Source organism: Larus michahellis, chromosome 19, assembly GCF_964199755.1.
Source record: "Larus michahellis chromosome 19, bLarMic1.1, whole genome shotgun sequence".
In the NCBI taxonomy this organism is placed as follows: Eukaryota; Metazoa; Chordata; class Aves; order Charadriiformes; family Laridae; genus Larus; species Larus michahellis.
The window spans coordinates 4158846-4173654 of record NC_133914.1 but is presented as its reverse complement, the minus strand read 5'-3'; the positions used below and the strand labels follow the sequence as shown (position 1 = coordinate 4173654).

The 14809-nt window shown below is 51.2% G+C and overlaps 1 protein-coding gene across 1 annotated transcript; it reads left to right on the top strand.

Annotated features, from left to right (window-relative positions):
- The first annotated feature begins 504 nt into the window (after positions 1-504).
- UBXN11 (UBX domain protein 11) lies at positions 505-14593 on the top strand. Its single transcript, XM_074562752.1, has 14 exons — positions 505-541; positions 1581-1634; positions 4860-4952; positions 5265-5365; positions 6133-6187; positions 7252-7328; positions 7826-7940; positions 9361-9578; positions 9922-9999; positions 11274-11394; positions 12302-12405; positions 12646-12719; positions 13458-13595; positions 14428-14593. The coding sequence occupies exons 1-14, from the start codon at positions 505-507 to the stop codon at positions 14591-14593; spliced, it is 1431 nt and encodes a 476-aa protein (XP_074418853.1).
- Positions 14594-14809: the final 216 nt, after the last annotated feature.

Genomic DNA, 14809 nt, shown 5'->3' with positions numbered 1-14809 from the left:
GCGATGCTGCGGTGGTGGGAGACGCCTCTGCAGCCTGGCCGAGGCGCTGGAAAAGAAAACAAGAAAGTCAGGGTGGAAACAACCCCCTCCAAAAGCCCTCGCCTGGCTGATCTGGGACGGAAACGAGCTGGGACCACCCCACTGCCCCTTCCCACGGGGTAGACGTGGCCTCCAGTCCCCCTGGCAGGTTCTCTTTCACGCCACACGCAGAAATCACAGTTGGCTCCGGGGTTTTCCCCAAGCTCTCCCTCGCCTCGGTGCTCTGTTTCTAAGCCAGTGGCTTCTACAAATTGGGGCGGGGGGGGAAGCAGCAGCCAGGGGGGTGGTCTCTGCCCCTCAGATGGTGGTGAGGAAGCGGTTGGGGACATGGTGGCCCATGGATGCAGGAGCAGAGCTGGGAAACACCCGTGCTGGAAGCGAGGAGGAGGAGGAGGGACACCCATGCCCCTGAGCTGTCGCAAGCAGGGGTGTTGCAGGCAGTGTGTGAAATGTAACACAGCTGGGATGGTGATTTCAGGGCAGTTTCCTTCCATCTCTGAAGGTCGGCGCCTTCTAAATTAAGGTGTTCGTGTGAATCCCTCATGCCCTGGCTGTGCAGGGCCACTTTATCTGGGTTTTTTGTCTTTCCTGGGACTGCTGGTGTAAGTGGCTGTGCGTCACACCTGTGAACGGGGACCACTGCTGGAAAGGGGATGCCATTTCCCTCCATGAACCAGCCCCCACGCTGGTTCTCACCACTCCTTGGGTCCCTCTGGAGCTGGGATGCGGCCCCAATGCCCGGCTCTGCCCCCTCACAGGCACCCTTGCACTATGAGGGCTTTTGACTAGTTTGCCTGGCCACCAAAAGGTAAACACACCCTGTGGAGCCAGCAGCAGGTTGCAGCTGTGTGGAGTTTGTGAGGAAAACCACATACTAATCTGTCCCCGTTACCATCAGGCTGTAGAAAAAAAGTAATCATCCCGAGAACTGCTCCAAAAAGCATTATCCTTCCTGAAAGTGCCGCCACATTCATCCCTCCCACGCAACAGTCCCCACCCTAGAGAGAGCTGACATCCACCAGCACGGCGCAGGAGCCGAGCCCTCATGGAGCCTCCCGGTAGGGAGAAAAATAACCTCCAGCGGGGAGAGGGGAGAGGAAATGGGACAGCTGTGCGCCCACCCGGCATCCCCACAGCTGTGCTTGGCATCCCCATGGCCCTGCAGTCATCCTCAGTGTCCCCACACCAGGCACAGGTTGGGGTCAGCATGCAAAGGACAGGCTGCAGAATGGGGTGGAGAGCTATGTGTGAAGGTTACAGATCTGTACGATGCTCTTAAGTAAAAAAAATACTTTGAAAAAAAGCAACGCATGGAAGTATTTAGACCATACAGACCACAGTGCAAAGCTCCTGGTAAGACAGCCAGGGTTAAAGTCAAATAGAAAGTCAAACGCTCAGGTTTCCAGCTGAAGTTCAGCAGAAATTCTCCCACTGGTTGAACCCCACAGCCCCCCAACTGCTGTCACACCCATGGGATAGAGCGGGCTGGACCCCCTAGCCTTCATGGGGCCCCAAGCCGTGGGGTTTCTCTTACCATGCAGAGGAAAATCAGGGCGAGCAGGAGGAGCAGGTGGGCGCGCTGGAGGGGCTGCATGGTCGGGGCTCGGCTCAGGGTGTGCAGTGACACTTCCTCATCTGCTCACAGTGATTGCAGTCGGAGGCTTTAAGCACAGCGATGGCCCTGTCTCACCAATCACGCCTTCCTTCCCGTTTGAGCCCGGGGCACTCTGGGGAAGTCACATCCACTGCGGATGCTGCAAGGGAGAAATTGCAAGACATGGGGATCTCCAGACAGACACAACCCTGCACAGTCCTTTTGGCTTCAATTCTCTGGAGCCATCGATCTACATCACTCAGCACGAGAGCAGCTCCTGCTCCCCAGCATGGCCACACAGCCAGCCCCGAGTGGGATATCCTGGCCACCATCTCCAGCAAAGGCAGCGAGACCCTCACCCTGCCTTTTCCCACATCACAAAATACCACCTGCAGCATGAAACCCCCCCCAGGCCGAGCTCTGCTTCTCCCTGGGGGCTGCCTGTCCTGTACCCCACACCCATGAAGTGGTTATGGGTTAAAACCTGCCCTGGTTTACTGGAAGGGTTTGCAAATCGCGGCCAATGTTTCAACAAGGGCTCCGTGTTGTGCCATGTAAAAAAATTCCTTCCCTGCAACTCAGGGCAGAAGCCGGGTCCAAGCTGTCCCTCTGAATTTCAGTCACACGCCTGGGGTCGTCTGATCCAGGCAATGGATCAGGGAAATGCTTCCTTCCAGCCCCCAGAAATCCATCTCCTCACAGCAGATCTCTGAGCACTCTCACCCACTCAACTGCAGCAGCAGGAGGAAACAAAAGGCATCTGGCTTTTTTGAGACGGTTTGAAATAAGTAAAGCTACTGAAACGCGACGAGCCCATACACCTGCTGTCTGGTTTTGTGTTGGTGAAGCACATCACAGCGCAGTGAGCCTGCTGGCAGCCTCCGCCCGGAGCTGAAGACTCCTCTGCGGCAAAGCTTCACCAAATTTTATTTTTGCACTTCACAGAAGTGTCAAAACACAAGTCTCTTGGGGCCAGCCAACATCCCGTAAAAGGTGCTAAAAATCGGCCTGTTCTGCCCCTCTCCAACTATCGAGGCCGAGTTCTCTGAGCTCCCAGATCAGGACAGCAGGGACAGGCAGGACGGGTGACACACAGGGAAAGGTCTCTGGATGGCGGCAAGCGCTGGGTGGAGTCCAGAGAATCAGCGAGGAAAAAAGGGTGTGTGGTAGTACTGGGGTGAGGGAAAGCATTGCTAGAAAATAGAGAAGAGGCAGGTGCGGGAATCAGGAGGAGCTGTGATGCCTCAGGTCAGGCTGTGCCACAGCCCGCGCCTACCAGCTGGAGCTACGGGTGTGCAGAGGGTGGCTGAGGAGGGGCAGCGTGATGGCATATGGTGCTCCGGCTGGCTCCCAGCACAGGGAAACGCTTGAAGCACTCTGAAGCAAACTGAGGTCGAAAACGCACCATTTTGCGGGCCGCGGTGCAGGGCGCAGGACAGGCAGGGAGCCGTTCGGCCTGGCTGGTGGCCCGGGCCTCCCTCCTCAAGCGGCCCTCGGGGTTCGGGGAGGATGGATGACCCCTGGCACAGGCTCTGGTAGCCCCGGAGCAGCCCGCCGAGGCGCGCTGACCCCCGGTGGCACCCGAGGGGGCAGCAGGGACGGCGACAGGTCCCATAGGCCTCGGCGCCCACGGCCGGGGTCCCCCCGCCATGGCCGGTGTCCCCGGGGGGCGGCGGAGCGGTGCATGCTGGGACGTGTAGTCCTCAGGCTGCCTCGCCCTCCACGTGACCGGGACTGAGCCAATGGTCAGCGGCGCTTCGTCGCCGTGGCAACGGCCTGTAAACAAGATGGCTGCGGCGCGCTGAGCGCGGGGTGAGTGCTACGCCAGCGAGGGGGGAGCGGTGGGAGCCCCCCGCCGTTTGGGACCCCCCACCTCCCCGCGGAGTGGGGAGCCCCCACACACCGCGAGGGACCCCCCAACACACGGTGCTGCCCCCCCCCACACACCCAGCACACGCTGGGCCGCCCCCGGCGCTGCCTCCCACGTCGGGCCCCCCCAGGGCCCACACACAGAGGCACCCCCGGGCGGTAAACCCGGTTACCTCCGTTATTTTGAATCCCTTTTTGCCAACGATCCCTCAAAAAGATGATTTCTACCGGCCTTCTGGGGTCTCAGAGGGCTGCACGTGAGGGCGACAGGCTCTGCAACAACACCAGCTCGAATAAAACTCCCCGAATTTCTTACCTGCTGCCTCCTGGCCCGCATCGTTCCCCAGCAGGTACCAGCGGTGTTGGTCAGTCGTGGTTCATATCGTGTTTGTGTTTCCTCCGTTTCAAGGGGAGAAGAGTTGCACCGCTGCACCTCACTCACCTGAGTTTTCACACCGCCACCCCCCTCTGCTCTCAGGCAGCTCCCACAGGCTGCAACTCAATGATTTTAATTGTTACTACAAGTTGTGGGTGTACAAACACCCACTCCACCCAGAAAGCAAGGGCGTATGGACTGAGAAGATGGGCTGATAAGAAAAAGAGTACAGTTTGGAGCTTTTTTGGACAGCCTTGTCAATTACATTTTTAAAAATTTGCCCATCAAGCAAATCCTCCCAAAGTTAATGAATCTAGGTTTTATTTTTACATATTATCCCCTCTTATTTTTATTAAAAGGGCAGAGTGGTCCAAGTTCATTACCTCCACTGGTAAGGTGTTTTTTTTACCATCCTACATGTTTTGCAATGATTGTAGCTCTTTCTCTCCTACATGTATCCAAAATCAGATAAGTAACAAAAGGTTTTCACATCCTCAGCAAACCCTAGAGCACATTTGAGCCTCATCTATTTTTACAGTTCCATTTTAGGTCACATCCTTCCTACTAGATCTTAAAGCAAAAGCTCCCTTTCCACTCCCAGTGAAGTTTGGTGCTTCTGTTAATCCCAGCGTTGTGCTTTTTGTTAAAATAGCTAAATATTACCCCTTTTTGCCTCACTGTGCAGCGCAGGATGCCCTGTACTAGCGTCATGGTCTCTTTCTGCAAGCTCCATGCTGTGTTTGCTCTTTCCAGCTGCTGAGATTGTACCTTCCCTTGAGTCCTGGCTCATAATGAGTGCCCACATACACTCATTAATTAGTCAGAGTGCTTGTGGGAGTGAATGGACTGGGCCACCCTGCTTTCTCCTGCCCTCTCTTTCCCTCAGCACAACCCCAGTATTTCTTTACCTGCTTTTGGAGAAGTCGTATCCAAAACGCTGACCTGTTTTCTTTCTTTCATGCTCTTCATGCCTCTTCTCAGAAGGTGACAGCCTGTCTCCTAGGACAAAGAATCCAGCGCAAAGCAGCCTCCCCTCCTGCTCAAGGGGGACAACACTGAAAAAGAACATGCAGGGTAAAGTCCCTCAATGATTAGGGGATTCTGGGCCATCACAGTTTCTCAGTGACAGCCTGGTGGACTCGATACCCCAGGCCAGGGTTAATTTCTGTGGTCCCTCTCTTGCATACACAGCGTGCTGTTGGTGACACTGCCGTGTCCCTACCAGCCAGGAGCCAAGGGATTTCTACCCAGTACCCCCAAAAGGTTCCCTTTTCCTACCTGCTGTGGCAGAACAGGAATTCTTGTGTGGGGTCCCCTATGGCACAGATGAGCCTCCAATACCGATCGCCATTTTAGAGAGCTAACACATTGTATTTGTGCTTTCAGGTGCAGATCACACTGACATGGACCCCATGTCCTCCATAATGCAAAAAATCACTCTGTTGGGACAAAAAATAAAGAAACAAGCACAAGAAATTCAACTGAAGGTAAAAATCCTGCCCCTTACTGAACCCACTCTGTGCCCTACTTTAATGATTGAAGCCACAGGAGCGTCACACCTGCTCAGACCTAGTTTGGGCTAAACCAAGTGAATCTGTAGCCTGCTCACACAAACAAGCCTTTGCAAAGCAACAGAGCAACTGTATCAGTCCTTGGGGTGGGAGAGTGGACAGTCCCTGCTGTGACTTCTTAAAGACTCTCAGCACCCTTTCACTGATATCATTAGCTGTTTGGCTTCAGACCTTTCTTTTCTTCCTTTTCCTTTCCGAAACAACAGCTGCTCACACAGTAGGGTCATCCTGGAGCAGACATCTTTGTGGTCCTGCAGCTTAGAATGAATACTTTTTTTTTTTTTTTTTTTTTTTAAGAGGCAGCTGCAGAGATGCTGGTTTCATTTCTAGATCAGCCACTTACCGCAGGTCAGAGCACGAGCTGTGCCTGAGCAGGAAGCACAGGGGGCACAAGTCCGCGTGGCTGCCTACACCTTTTGTGCAGATGGAGAAGGGGGAGATAGGTCAGCACATCCCTTTCCTATTCTTGGAGCTGTGTATTTATATCCCACCCCTCATTTGAGTCTAATTAAGGTACCTGTGAGGTGATACAGCCTTTCTGACCCTTATTTTGCCTGTCTCCGAGTGGGGTGAGAGTACGTGCACCACTGACTCAACAAGCCAGGACTAATTATGCAAACGGTGCCTCAAGGTTCTGAAGGCCAAGGAACTAAACAAGGTCATTATCTGTTCTGGTCCTCAAGGATAAGAGGATTGCTGAACTTGAAGAAAAGATGAAGACTCTTCAGAAAGGAGAAGGTAAAAATTGTTCTACCCTTGGCACCTTGCTCCTACCTTGGGGAGAGCTACAGAGCTCCTGGTACTGCAACAGAGAAGGCTTGGAGACCTCTCTGAGCCATCCTTGCCTTAAAAGCCCAGGAGCCTCTTCGGTGAGTGGTATCAGTTGCACACACGTGGTACTGTTTGCCAAAGCAGAGCCGCACGATATACTTGTGGCTTTTAGGCAGCTTTTCTGGTGCAGTGCAAATTATTTCCTGACCTATTTTCTGTGGGTTACTAAGTTTCCATGAGCACACACCAACCCCACAGATATCTGAGGATGGTCAGAAAAAAAAGAACGTAAAAAAAAAAAAATACCGCAGAGTTCAAACAGGCTGGAAAAACAGAGCTACTCACAGCTAAGCACAACCAAAAATCTACTCGGAGTCTCCAACGGTATTACAGGTCCAGGCTCACTTGTCCTGTAAGGCAGCCTAACTCTAAATTGAACCCAGCTTTGAGTGAGTCACTGAAGGTCTTTCCCCCCATTCCGTTTCTTGGAATCCAGCAGCTCTCCAGCTGAGCCCTGACACGTTTCCTACAATGCCTGAAGTACTTTGTTAGCACAAAGCTGTGGCAAGTTCTCCATTTCCTGAGCACATAACAAGAACATGCCTGTCAAACCACAAACATGTGTTTTGTACCTCATCGTGCATCATTCTAGCCATTCAGCCTAGGTTTCTGGATCATGCTTCAGTGGACACCTGCTCATTTTTTTTAATAGGTCCCTTAAGACTGAGTAAGCCAAGCAATTCTCATTGTATAATTGCAAACAGCACTGCTCACATAAGCTTCCCACAGCATAAAACTTCACCAGTATCACTCGCAACTATCTTCTAGTCTATCAGCATCTTTATCCAACTGCTGCAGGTTGAATTGCCAGGGACCAGCCCGCAGAGCTCATGTTCAGCTCCTGTGTCGTACGGGCTTGAGTTCACTTAACGGTACAGGCGGGTACTGCTGGGGCACCTGCGCTGCGTACAGGGGTTATCTATAGCTCTTCTTTAAGGCTGTGCATAGAAAAAACAAGTCTTCCATTTCAGATGCTCCTGACTCATCCACAGTGGAGGAACTGGAAAGTAGGTGCCTTCAGCTGCAGACCCAGGTCTGGGAGATGGAGGTGAGACACTTGCCCTAAGCCATCTGCAGCTTTGGTTTGAGATCGTTGCAGTCCCAAGCTGCTTGGTCCTTTTCAAGCTGCCACTTTGATCATCACAATTCTTCACCTCACACCTCTGAAAAGAAAGAACAGGTTGGATGTGAGCTACAGGGCAGTTAGAGGTTTTTTTTTAATACACAAACATTTGTGCCTCCTGCAAGCCTCTTCATTTTGATTTCTAGGACTGCAGAAATATTCTTTACAGCTACTACAGCCTTGGGAGATTACTGGGTCACTACAGATACTTTCATTCTCCCTTTTGCCTACTACTAGTAGAGCTGCTACTACTACCCTACCAGTGACATTGTCTGTCTGCCAGGGCCAAAAAAACTCAAGACAAACCTCCTCTTTCACCTCTCCTTCTGCTTCTCATGGTCACAACTGACGACTCTCACGCTTCTGTTTCTAATTTTCTAAAGCTCTGGTCTACACCACTGACTTTTACTTGCCTCTTACAGCAGTTTTTAAATGACTATGGTCTGATTTGGGTTGGAGAGAGACATGAACAGCTGGAAGATTTAGAATCGCACAAGGATGAAGAAGAGCTGCCAGCAAGGAGCCTCTGGAAGCCAGGTAAAGCACCAGCACTCTTTGCTGAAGCAGCTATCCTAGCTCCTGCTGCATGCTTAGAGAAGGTATGATACTCCCCCAGAGTAGAGAGGCATCCAAGACCCACAATTTGGGTCTTCAGAATCTGTGATCCTGTACTGAGGTCTTCACACCAGTCCATCTCAGGGACACAGACATAGAGCAATTTAACAGGAGCTAAGCCAGGCAGAACGTTGGTATTTTATACACCTAAATTTTGTAAGCCTCATCTAGGGGAAGAGGAAAGAACCCGGTGGCTCAGCCATTTGGAAGGATACCCTCGCAGCAGCTGCTTCCTGAAGAGTTCCCATACTCTAAATGTTTGAAGCTTGATTGCTCTAATAACATTGACGTAAAATGGGTGGAAAATGGAATCAGATGCTTTGTTTATATAGTAGCTGTAGTAACTTACCCATATTGTCTGGCTCCATCAGAGAGTATTGTTTGCCCTTCCTCCCAACCACCACGTGAGTGGTTTAATTGAGGCCCGATTGTGCTGTATGGTGTCCAAACATATTTGGCAATGGCTTCTTAGGAAGTGGTAATGGAGAAAAAAAAGAGAATAATATTTGGCCTGTACAGTTAATGCTGCTTCCTAACCACCATGCAAGTATTGGCTAACTAATCTTTCCCTCCCTTAGATGCAGGAGGGTAGAAGACGACGGAAGCAGTAGAAATAATTTATAATGTTTTCAGCTCACCCTTTTTAAGGGAGGTTTCCCCTGCCCCCCATTATCAAATCATAAAAAAGCAGAACAGAAGATACCAAAGCCTTTACCTCTGCCTACATCTCTTCTTTCATTTCCTCTTCTGATTTCATTCTGTCCCATCACAACGTCTTTTACTGCTTCACCCTACCACCCTCCTCAAGCACCCAGATAAACATCCTCAGCAGCGCCCCAGCAAAAGCGAGCAATCTGCTGGTGGCGAGCAGCCGGCTGTGTTTACCCTGGCATTTCTACAGCGAGCCTGCCCTGATCCACTTATCCAATCTAGTTAATCCAACTAGTCGAGTTCCTCACTCTGTGCATTTTACAGCACTGCATTAAGGGACGACACAACGCTCTTGAAATTACAACCAACGACAAGGAGCCGAGTGTGGTCTCTAAAGAGCTGGCTGCTCTGTAGCTGGCTCTGGAGTTACATGAACTTGTAGCAAGAGGGTTGTTTCCCTGCTGCCCTGCCCTTGTGGTTTCACACACACCCATGTAAACCTGGCAACGCCGCACCACAGCAACGGTATTGCACCACACTTTGCAAAAGAGCGAAAGGCGAAGTGTGGAGAGGCAGCACAGACAGTCCCAAAGCGCTAGGACTCATATGCACCTCAAATGCATCCACACAGAGGTGGAAGTTGCTTAGCTGGCACCCCCTTCCCCATGTAACTCTAATCCCTTTGCCACAGGTGAAGCAGTTGTTTCCAAACACCAGATTGATTTTGATTTAATCTTGGAAAACGTGAAAGATTTGAATGTGCTGGCTGGAGAAGGCATTTCTCAAATCGAGCACATGCCTGGGGGTGCTCGGCTGAGACAGCCAGAACCTCTCCCTCTTACGCTGTATCAAAACGGGATCGTCATGTTCGGCGGACCCTTTCGGCCCTATGAGGACCCATCCACACAGGTATGGAAAGGTCTGTACAGGACTGAGACTTAGAACCATCCTGCTGTCATTCACTAAGCCTCAGGAAAGGGCACGTGTAGGAATAGAGCTTGTGAGCTTGTCCCAGTCACAAAAAGGAGCAGCTATTGAGACCTCCAGCTTCTCACCTGCCATTCCCGTGGTGCCTTTAAAGACTTCTATATCATTGTCTAATAATTTTTAGAGATGGAGATTCTGGGTCTTTTTTTGCAGACTTTTCTGCACGGCAATAACAACTCAAATAGGAACATCCCAGAAGGAACGTATCTGTCATGAGATAAATAGAAAGTCTGAGGTATGACCACGAGCTCTCATTTTGTTTCAGCAATGCCTGCAGGATATTATGGATGGCTATTTCCCTTCAGAGTTGCAGATGCGCTACCCAGATGGCGTCCCTTTGCAAGTAAGCAGCGCAAAACCCTGTTTATCACCTTTTTGGATGAAACCGCTCTCTTGCCTCCCAAGAAAATGGTTCACGTTTCTTTCACCAGTCTGCTGGATGCTCTCCACAGCAAATTAAGTTTGAGGTTTCTGAATACAGCATACATGCAGCTTAATTCTGTGTATGTTTCTCTCAGGGAGAGGGTGGCTGGGAGCACACCTGCTAGAGCCATTACAGGAAGTAAGTGAGCATTTTGGCACCAGGACTGAACGGTTTCTCTGCCTCAGTGAATCTTGGCTGGGAACAAGACTTCTAAGAGCATAGCAAGCTTTGTAGAAGTAGTACGTGCAGCCTCTCAAGAGCTGTGTAACAAAAAGGAGAAAAAAAAAAAAGTTCTTAAATAGTTCCCCCCGGAAAAGCTTTTAAAAACAGCTTGAACAAGTATCTCTCAAGGAGGATGCCGGGAGAGTTTATTTTTCTACAATTTAAATGGATTTGGCCACCTGAGGTTCTTTTGGGCCCCACTTTTTGTTTTCTCAGAACTGGCAAAAAGCCAAGGCCACATTTTCAGGCAGAGAGCCTCAGGGGATCTTAATCTAGGTCTTCGAGTGCATCCGAAATGTAAGTAGGCACAACCAGAAGGGTGCACCTACCCACTGCCATGAAGAAAGCAGGGCACAACTGCACGGGTGAGGATGAGGTCAGGACAGCCAGAGCGGGCTGGTAGGTGTGGTAGTTAGAAAGTCAGGTGGAAGAGGAAGGAAACGTGCAAGGTTCTTGTGTCTGTGCACAGCTGGCCACATATGGAAGCCACGGGACAGTACAGTAACCTGGGGTAAATACGGACACAGAGCGCATCCGCCTGAGAGATGGCCAGCCAGGTGTAAGAATAACATAAGTGGAACCCAGACAGGAAGTCTGCCCCTATTTATACAGCTTTCCCCACTGCTGGGGGCCTCAAGGTAGCACTCTGCCATCCTTGGTGTGTCAGAGCCATCTGACAGTCCCCGCTGCAGCTTCTTACTGCCAAATCCCTCTCCACCCCCAACGTGCTGCTTTCGCATCACTTTCCACCTGGAAAGCGTTTTCAAGTGCAGAAGCAGAGACAGAGGAAAGGTCAAGTGCAAGCAGAGTCTGGACAGTCGGAGCAGTTTCTGAGGAAGCAGCTCTCTCGGTTTCATTTAGGGTTTACAACTCTTGCTTATTGGTGCCGTGGTTTATTTCGCTCTGATACAGTGAGAACACGCTTGTACAACAGTCAGATTTGCTTATGGCAGGTGGCCTTAATCCAACAGGTCACTGACAGAAGGGACATGGTATTTCAGGAGAGACACCTTCCAGGGAGTTTTCCTGGCCATGGCCAAGTGGTTGGCCATTCAAAATCAAGCGAGGTGCAGGAAACCACGGAGATACCAGGTAAATTCTTAAGCCTGCCTCAAAACTGCAGCTAACTCCCACAGAGGAGAATCAAAACCTTACCGGGGCAGTCCAGCTGGTAGGAGGGGAACCCTGCAGATCTGGGCTGGGGTAGCTTGCAAACAACCTTCGGTTCTCCTACAAGCTCGTTCCATAAAGGCGGACACCTTCAAGCCAGACTGATCTTAACTGTACTGAATATGGGACAATTCCTCTTCAGACTTTCCTAAGAAAATATGGGACATAAAGTAAGGCCACAGATTCCTCGTTTTGCTTCTAGACTCTATCAGTCTGTGTAAGAAATACCTGTCAGGGTTGGAAAGTCAAATGCAGTCACGTAGACAGAAAATAGTGGGTTTGTGCATGCATAACTAAACAATCCAAACATGCATTGCCCATCAGCAACATCTTCCTATTTGTATAAAACTGTACTACTTGCTCATTCATCTCAAGGCCATTCACAAACAGAAGTTGTGCTAAATGTTTCCTTTATCCAAGTAGTAAAAAACCATAATTGCCCAGTGCCACCACAGAAAAAGGAACGGACGCCTACAAATACACCCTAAAAAGATGAAAAATTTTCCAAGCCCGTTAAAGTTGTCATAGTTTCAGTTTTCCCTGTCCACGCAGGGCTGACCTAGTTTCTACCAGTTGTGCATCCCAGCTGCGTGCTGAAGAGGCTGCACAGTTGCTCACTGTTGATGTTGACAAACAAACATTTACCAGGCCAGAAAGTGGGACAAGCTTCGATGGGGAAGATGAGAACAATCTCAGCCTAGCTAGGGGAGGTTAGAGCTCTCCCTGTCGGCTGTTGTGCTCTTTTGTTTCACCAAATCACCCTATTCTGGGGGAAAATGGTTTTGTCAAAAAGGTCGCACATGGACACATCTCCCCTCTGCTCCGGCAGGTCCCAAAGTCTCCTTGGAGCAGCTTCTCAACAAGTTTTCAAAGTCCTCAAAACACGGAGGAGAAGTGACTGGTGCCCAAGGCTCAGCCAGAGCAGCACAGCAGGTACAAGTGAACCCCCCCAAACACCCACAGGATGAGGCTGGCAGCAATTCCCTGGGCTCAGCGCCCTGCACAGCACCAGCACCCCCTCCTCAGGCCTCTCGGCTCTGTGTAACCTCCTCCTCCCAGAGAGGCTCCACCAGAGCACACGTAGCACTTTGGCACCTGCTCCTGGGCTTTCCTGGCACTGGTTGCTCTCCGTGCAGAGCAGGCAGCGGTGACACTCACCTGGTTTGCTTTCAGGGTGCTGGTGGGGTGTGGAGCAGCCAAGAGATCCTGGTGGAGGCACCCAGGCTGTCTGCCCTGGAGAGGTACAGGCCCCTTCATCCCTGCCCTGTCAGGCTCTCATCTTCCTCCTATTTCTTCACTGAGGGTTTATTTCAAGGGGTTTAGTTGAGGAAGTAAATGGACTCACCCCTTTGATACCTTAGAAATAATCAGAAAAAAAGGCCAAGTTTGGTCTTTTGGGAAGACTACCAAATTGTTCATGGTAAGCCTGCCATCTTTTACATCTCTAACAAAAGCTTCTGTTGTTCAAAATATTACTTACTCATTGCTGTGAAATACTTTTCCCGACAGCAAGCCAAGGCCTAAGAGTTTGAAACTATCTAAAAAGCTGTTTGTGGTCATGTTAAATGGGAGAATTCCTACAGGAAACTGATGCCCAAGTGGGAGGTCACACTAACAACACTTTCCACTCATAGTCTTCTGGCAAGGCAAGACCCAAATAGCTAATGAAACACCCCCACACAGATTATTTTTAATCAAAAAAGTAGGGCGAAGTACTTATCAGTCAGCCCTGATCTAAAATGAAAAAGCTAAAAAAGGTCAGCAACCCTCCTTCTGAGGCACCTTTAAGCAGTGAAAACAAAGTAGCAGTTTGGTCCATGAGTTGGTCTGCTCGCCTGCAACCAGACAGGGCCTTGTTCATCTCAAGGACATTCCCAAACGTGGAACACCTCTCCCCTGTTCAGATCACCCTGGGTGATCAGCCCAGGGGCTCTGCCACCAGCAGAGCCCTCACTCCTCAGCTGAGGAGGTTTTCTAACCTCCAGGGTGAAGATGGATGAAGCTTCTGCCCCTGATATCTGCACCCTCCGCATCAAATCTGAGAGCGGGGAGCAGACGTACATCGTAAAGATGCTGTTCACAGAGACCATAGGGGACCTGCGCCAGCACCTCGCCCATGCCAGGTAGGCCTAGGGCTTCCTCCCCTTCTTCCCTACCGGCTCCACAGAGCCCCAGGGAAAGTTTCTCAGCGGTGGCTGAAGGCCCTGGCGCTCTGCTTCACACAGATCAGCCTGAGCTGAGCAGGCTGAGGGTGACAGTCCCAGCCCCAGGAGCTGCTGGGCACCCTTCTGCTGCTTTAGCTCCACCACCAGATTCACTCTCTGTGCAGCACTGCCAGGGTGACACTTAGCTCAGAGCATTTAATCCCCACCTTTCCCAAAAAGCTGATGCAGCAGCAGAGATAAGCCTCTTTTGTCCTCTCGAGATTGCTATCTGACCCAGGTCCATCACTGCCTTTGCCTCCTTCCAGCTGCTCAGCAGCACTCGCCCATTCCCAAGGCATTGGTGCAGCCTGAAGTTGAGCTGCAGCCTTCAGCTTGGCTGACGGAGCTGCTGCTGGACAAACACCACCCTTTGCTCAGCCAGCTCTGTGTCCCAGCACACTCAATGCTGCCCAAGGGCTTTGGGGACAGTTCCAGATGACTGAAGGGACCCCGTTGCTCTCCACTCTTCTGTTGCAGGCCGTAGCTCTGGCCTTGGTCCGAGCCCACGATGAGCTCACTGCTGTTGGGATGCAAGAGCCTCCTTCCCCACCGCAGCTGTGCAGCCTGGAATGGCTGCTCTGTGCCTAGCTGTCTTCAGTTTGGGCAGGAAGCCCTTTTTTTCTGCTTGGCCTGTGCTTGTGAAACAGTCTCTCCCTCTGCTCTTACCTAACCACAGCTGGATCAGACAGAGCATCTCAACAAAACCTTGGGGGATCCTGTATGTAGGAAAGATTGTGCTGTTCTTTCCTAGGGGTGGAGACTCCGACACGTATGAGATCATCAGTACCTTCCCCCAGAGGGTGTACGCAGACAACTCCAGGAGCCTGCAGGAATGTGGCCTGATCCCCAATGCCTCCTTGCTGCTGCGGAGAAGAGACCCCTCCCAACAAGAGGGGACAGGGCTGAAAACACCTTAACAGCTCCTAGCAAGAGCTGCTTGCCCCAAGCTCTGCAAGAGGAAGGAGCTGCCTTGCACCGTTAGCTGTGTTATAACCTACCCTGGCTGGGAATAGAGGAGAGGGTTGTCTTTCCAGATTTAGTTTCATTGCGCCATTACCTGGGACAGAGAAGAGCTCAGAGGCAGGGGTTTGGCCTCCCTTTGGCAGCGGGTGCCAAGCCCAGCCCTGCTGCCT

What these genes read in the sequence shown, in the direction of transcription:
- UBXN11 (XM_074562752.1), top strand. Translation starts at nt 505, where the DNA reads ATGGTGATTTCAGGGCAGTTTCCTTCCATCTCTGAAG. An exon ending in CGCGCTGGAGGGGCTGCATG is followed by an intron (nt 1,635 to 4,859) that starts GTCGGGGCTCGG and finishes GCCTCTTCTCAG; the next exon opens with AAGGTGACAGCCTGTCTCCT. An exon ending in CCCAGGTCTGGGAGATGGAG is followed by an intron (nt 7,329 to 7,825) that starts GTGAGACACTTG and finishes TGCCTCTTACAG; the next exon opens with CAGTTTTTAAATGACTATGG.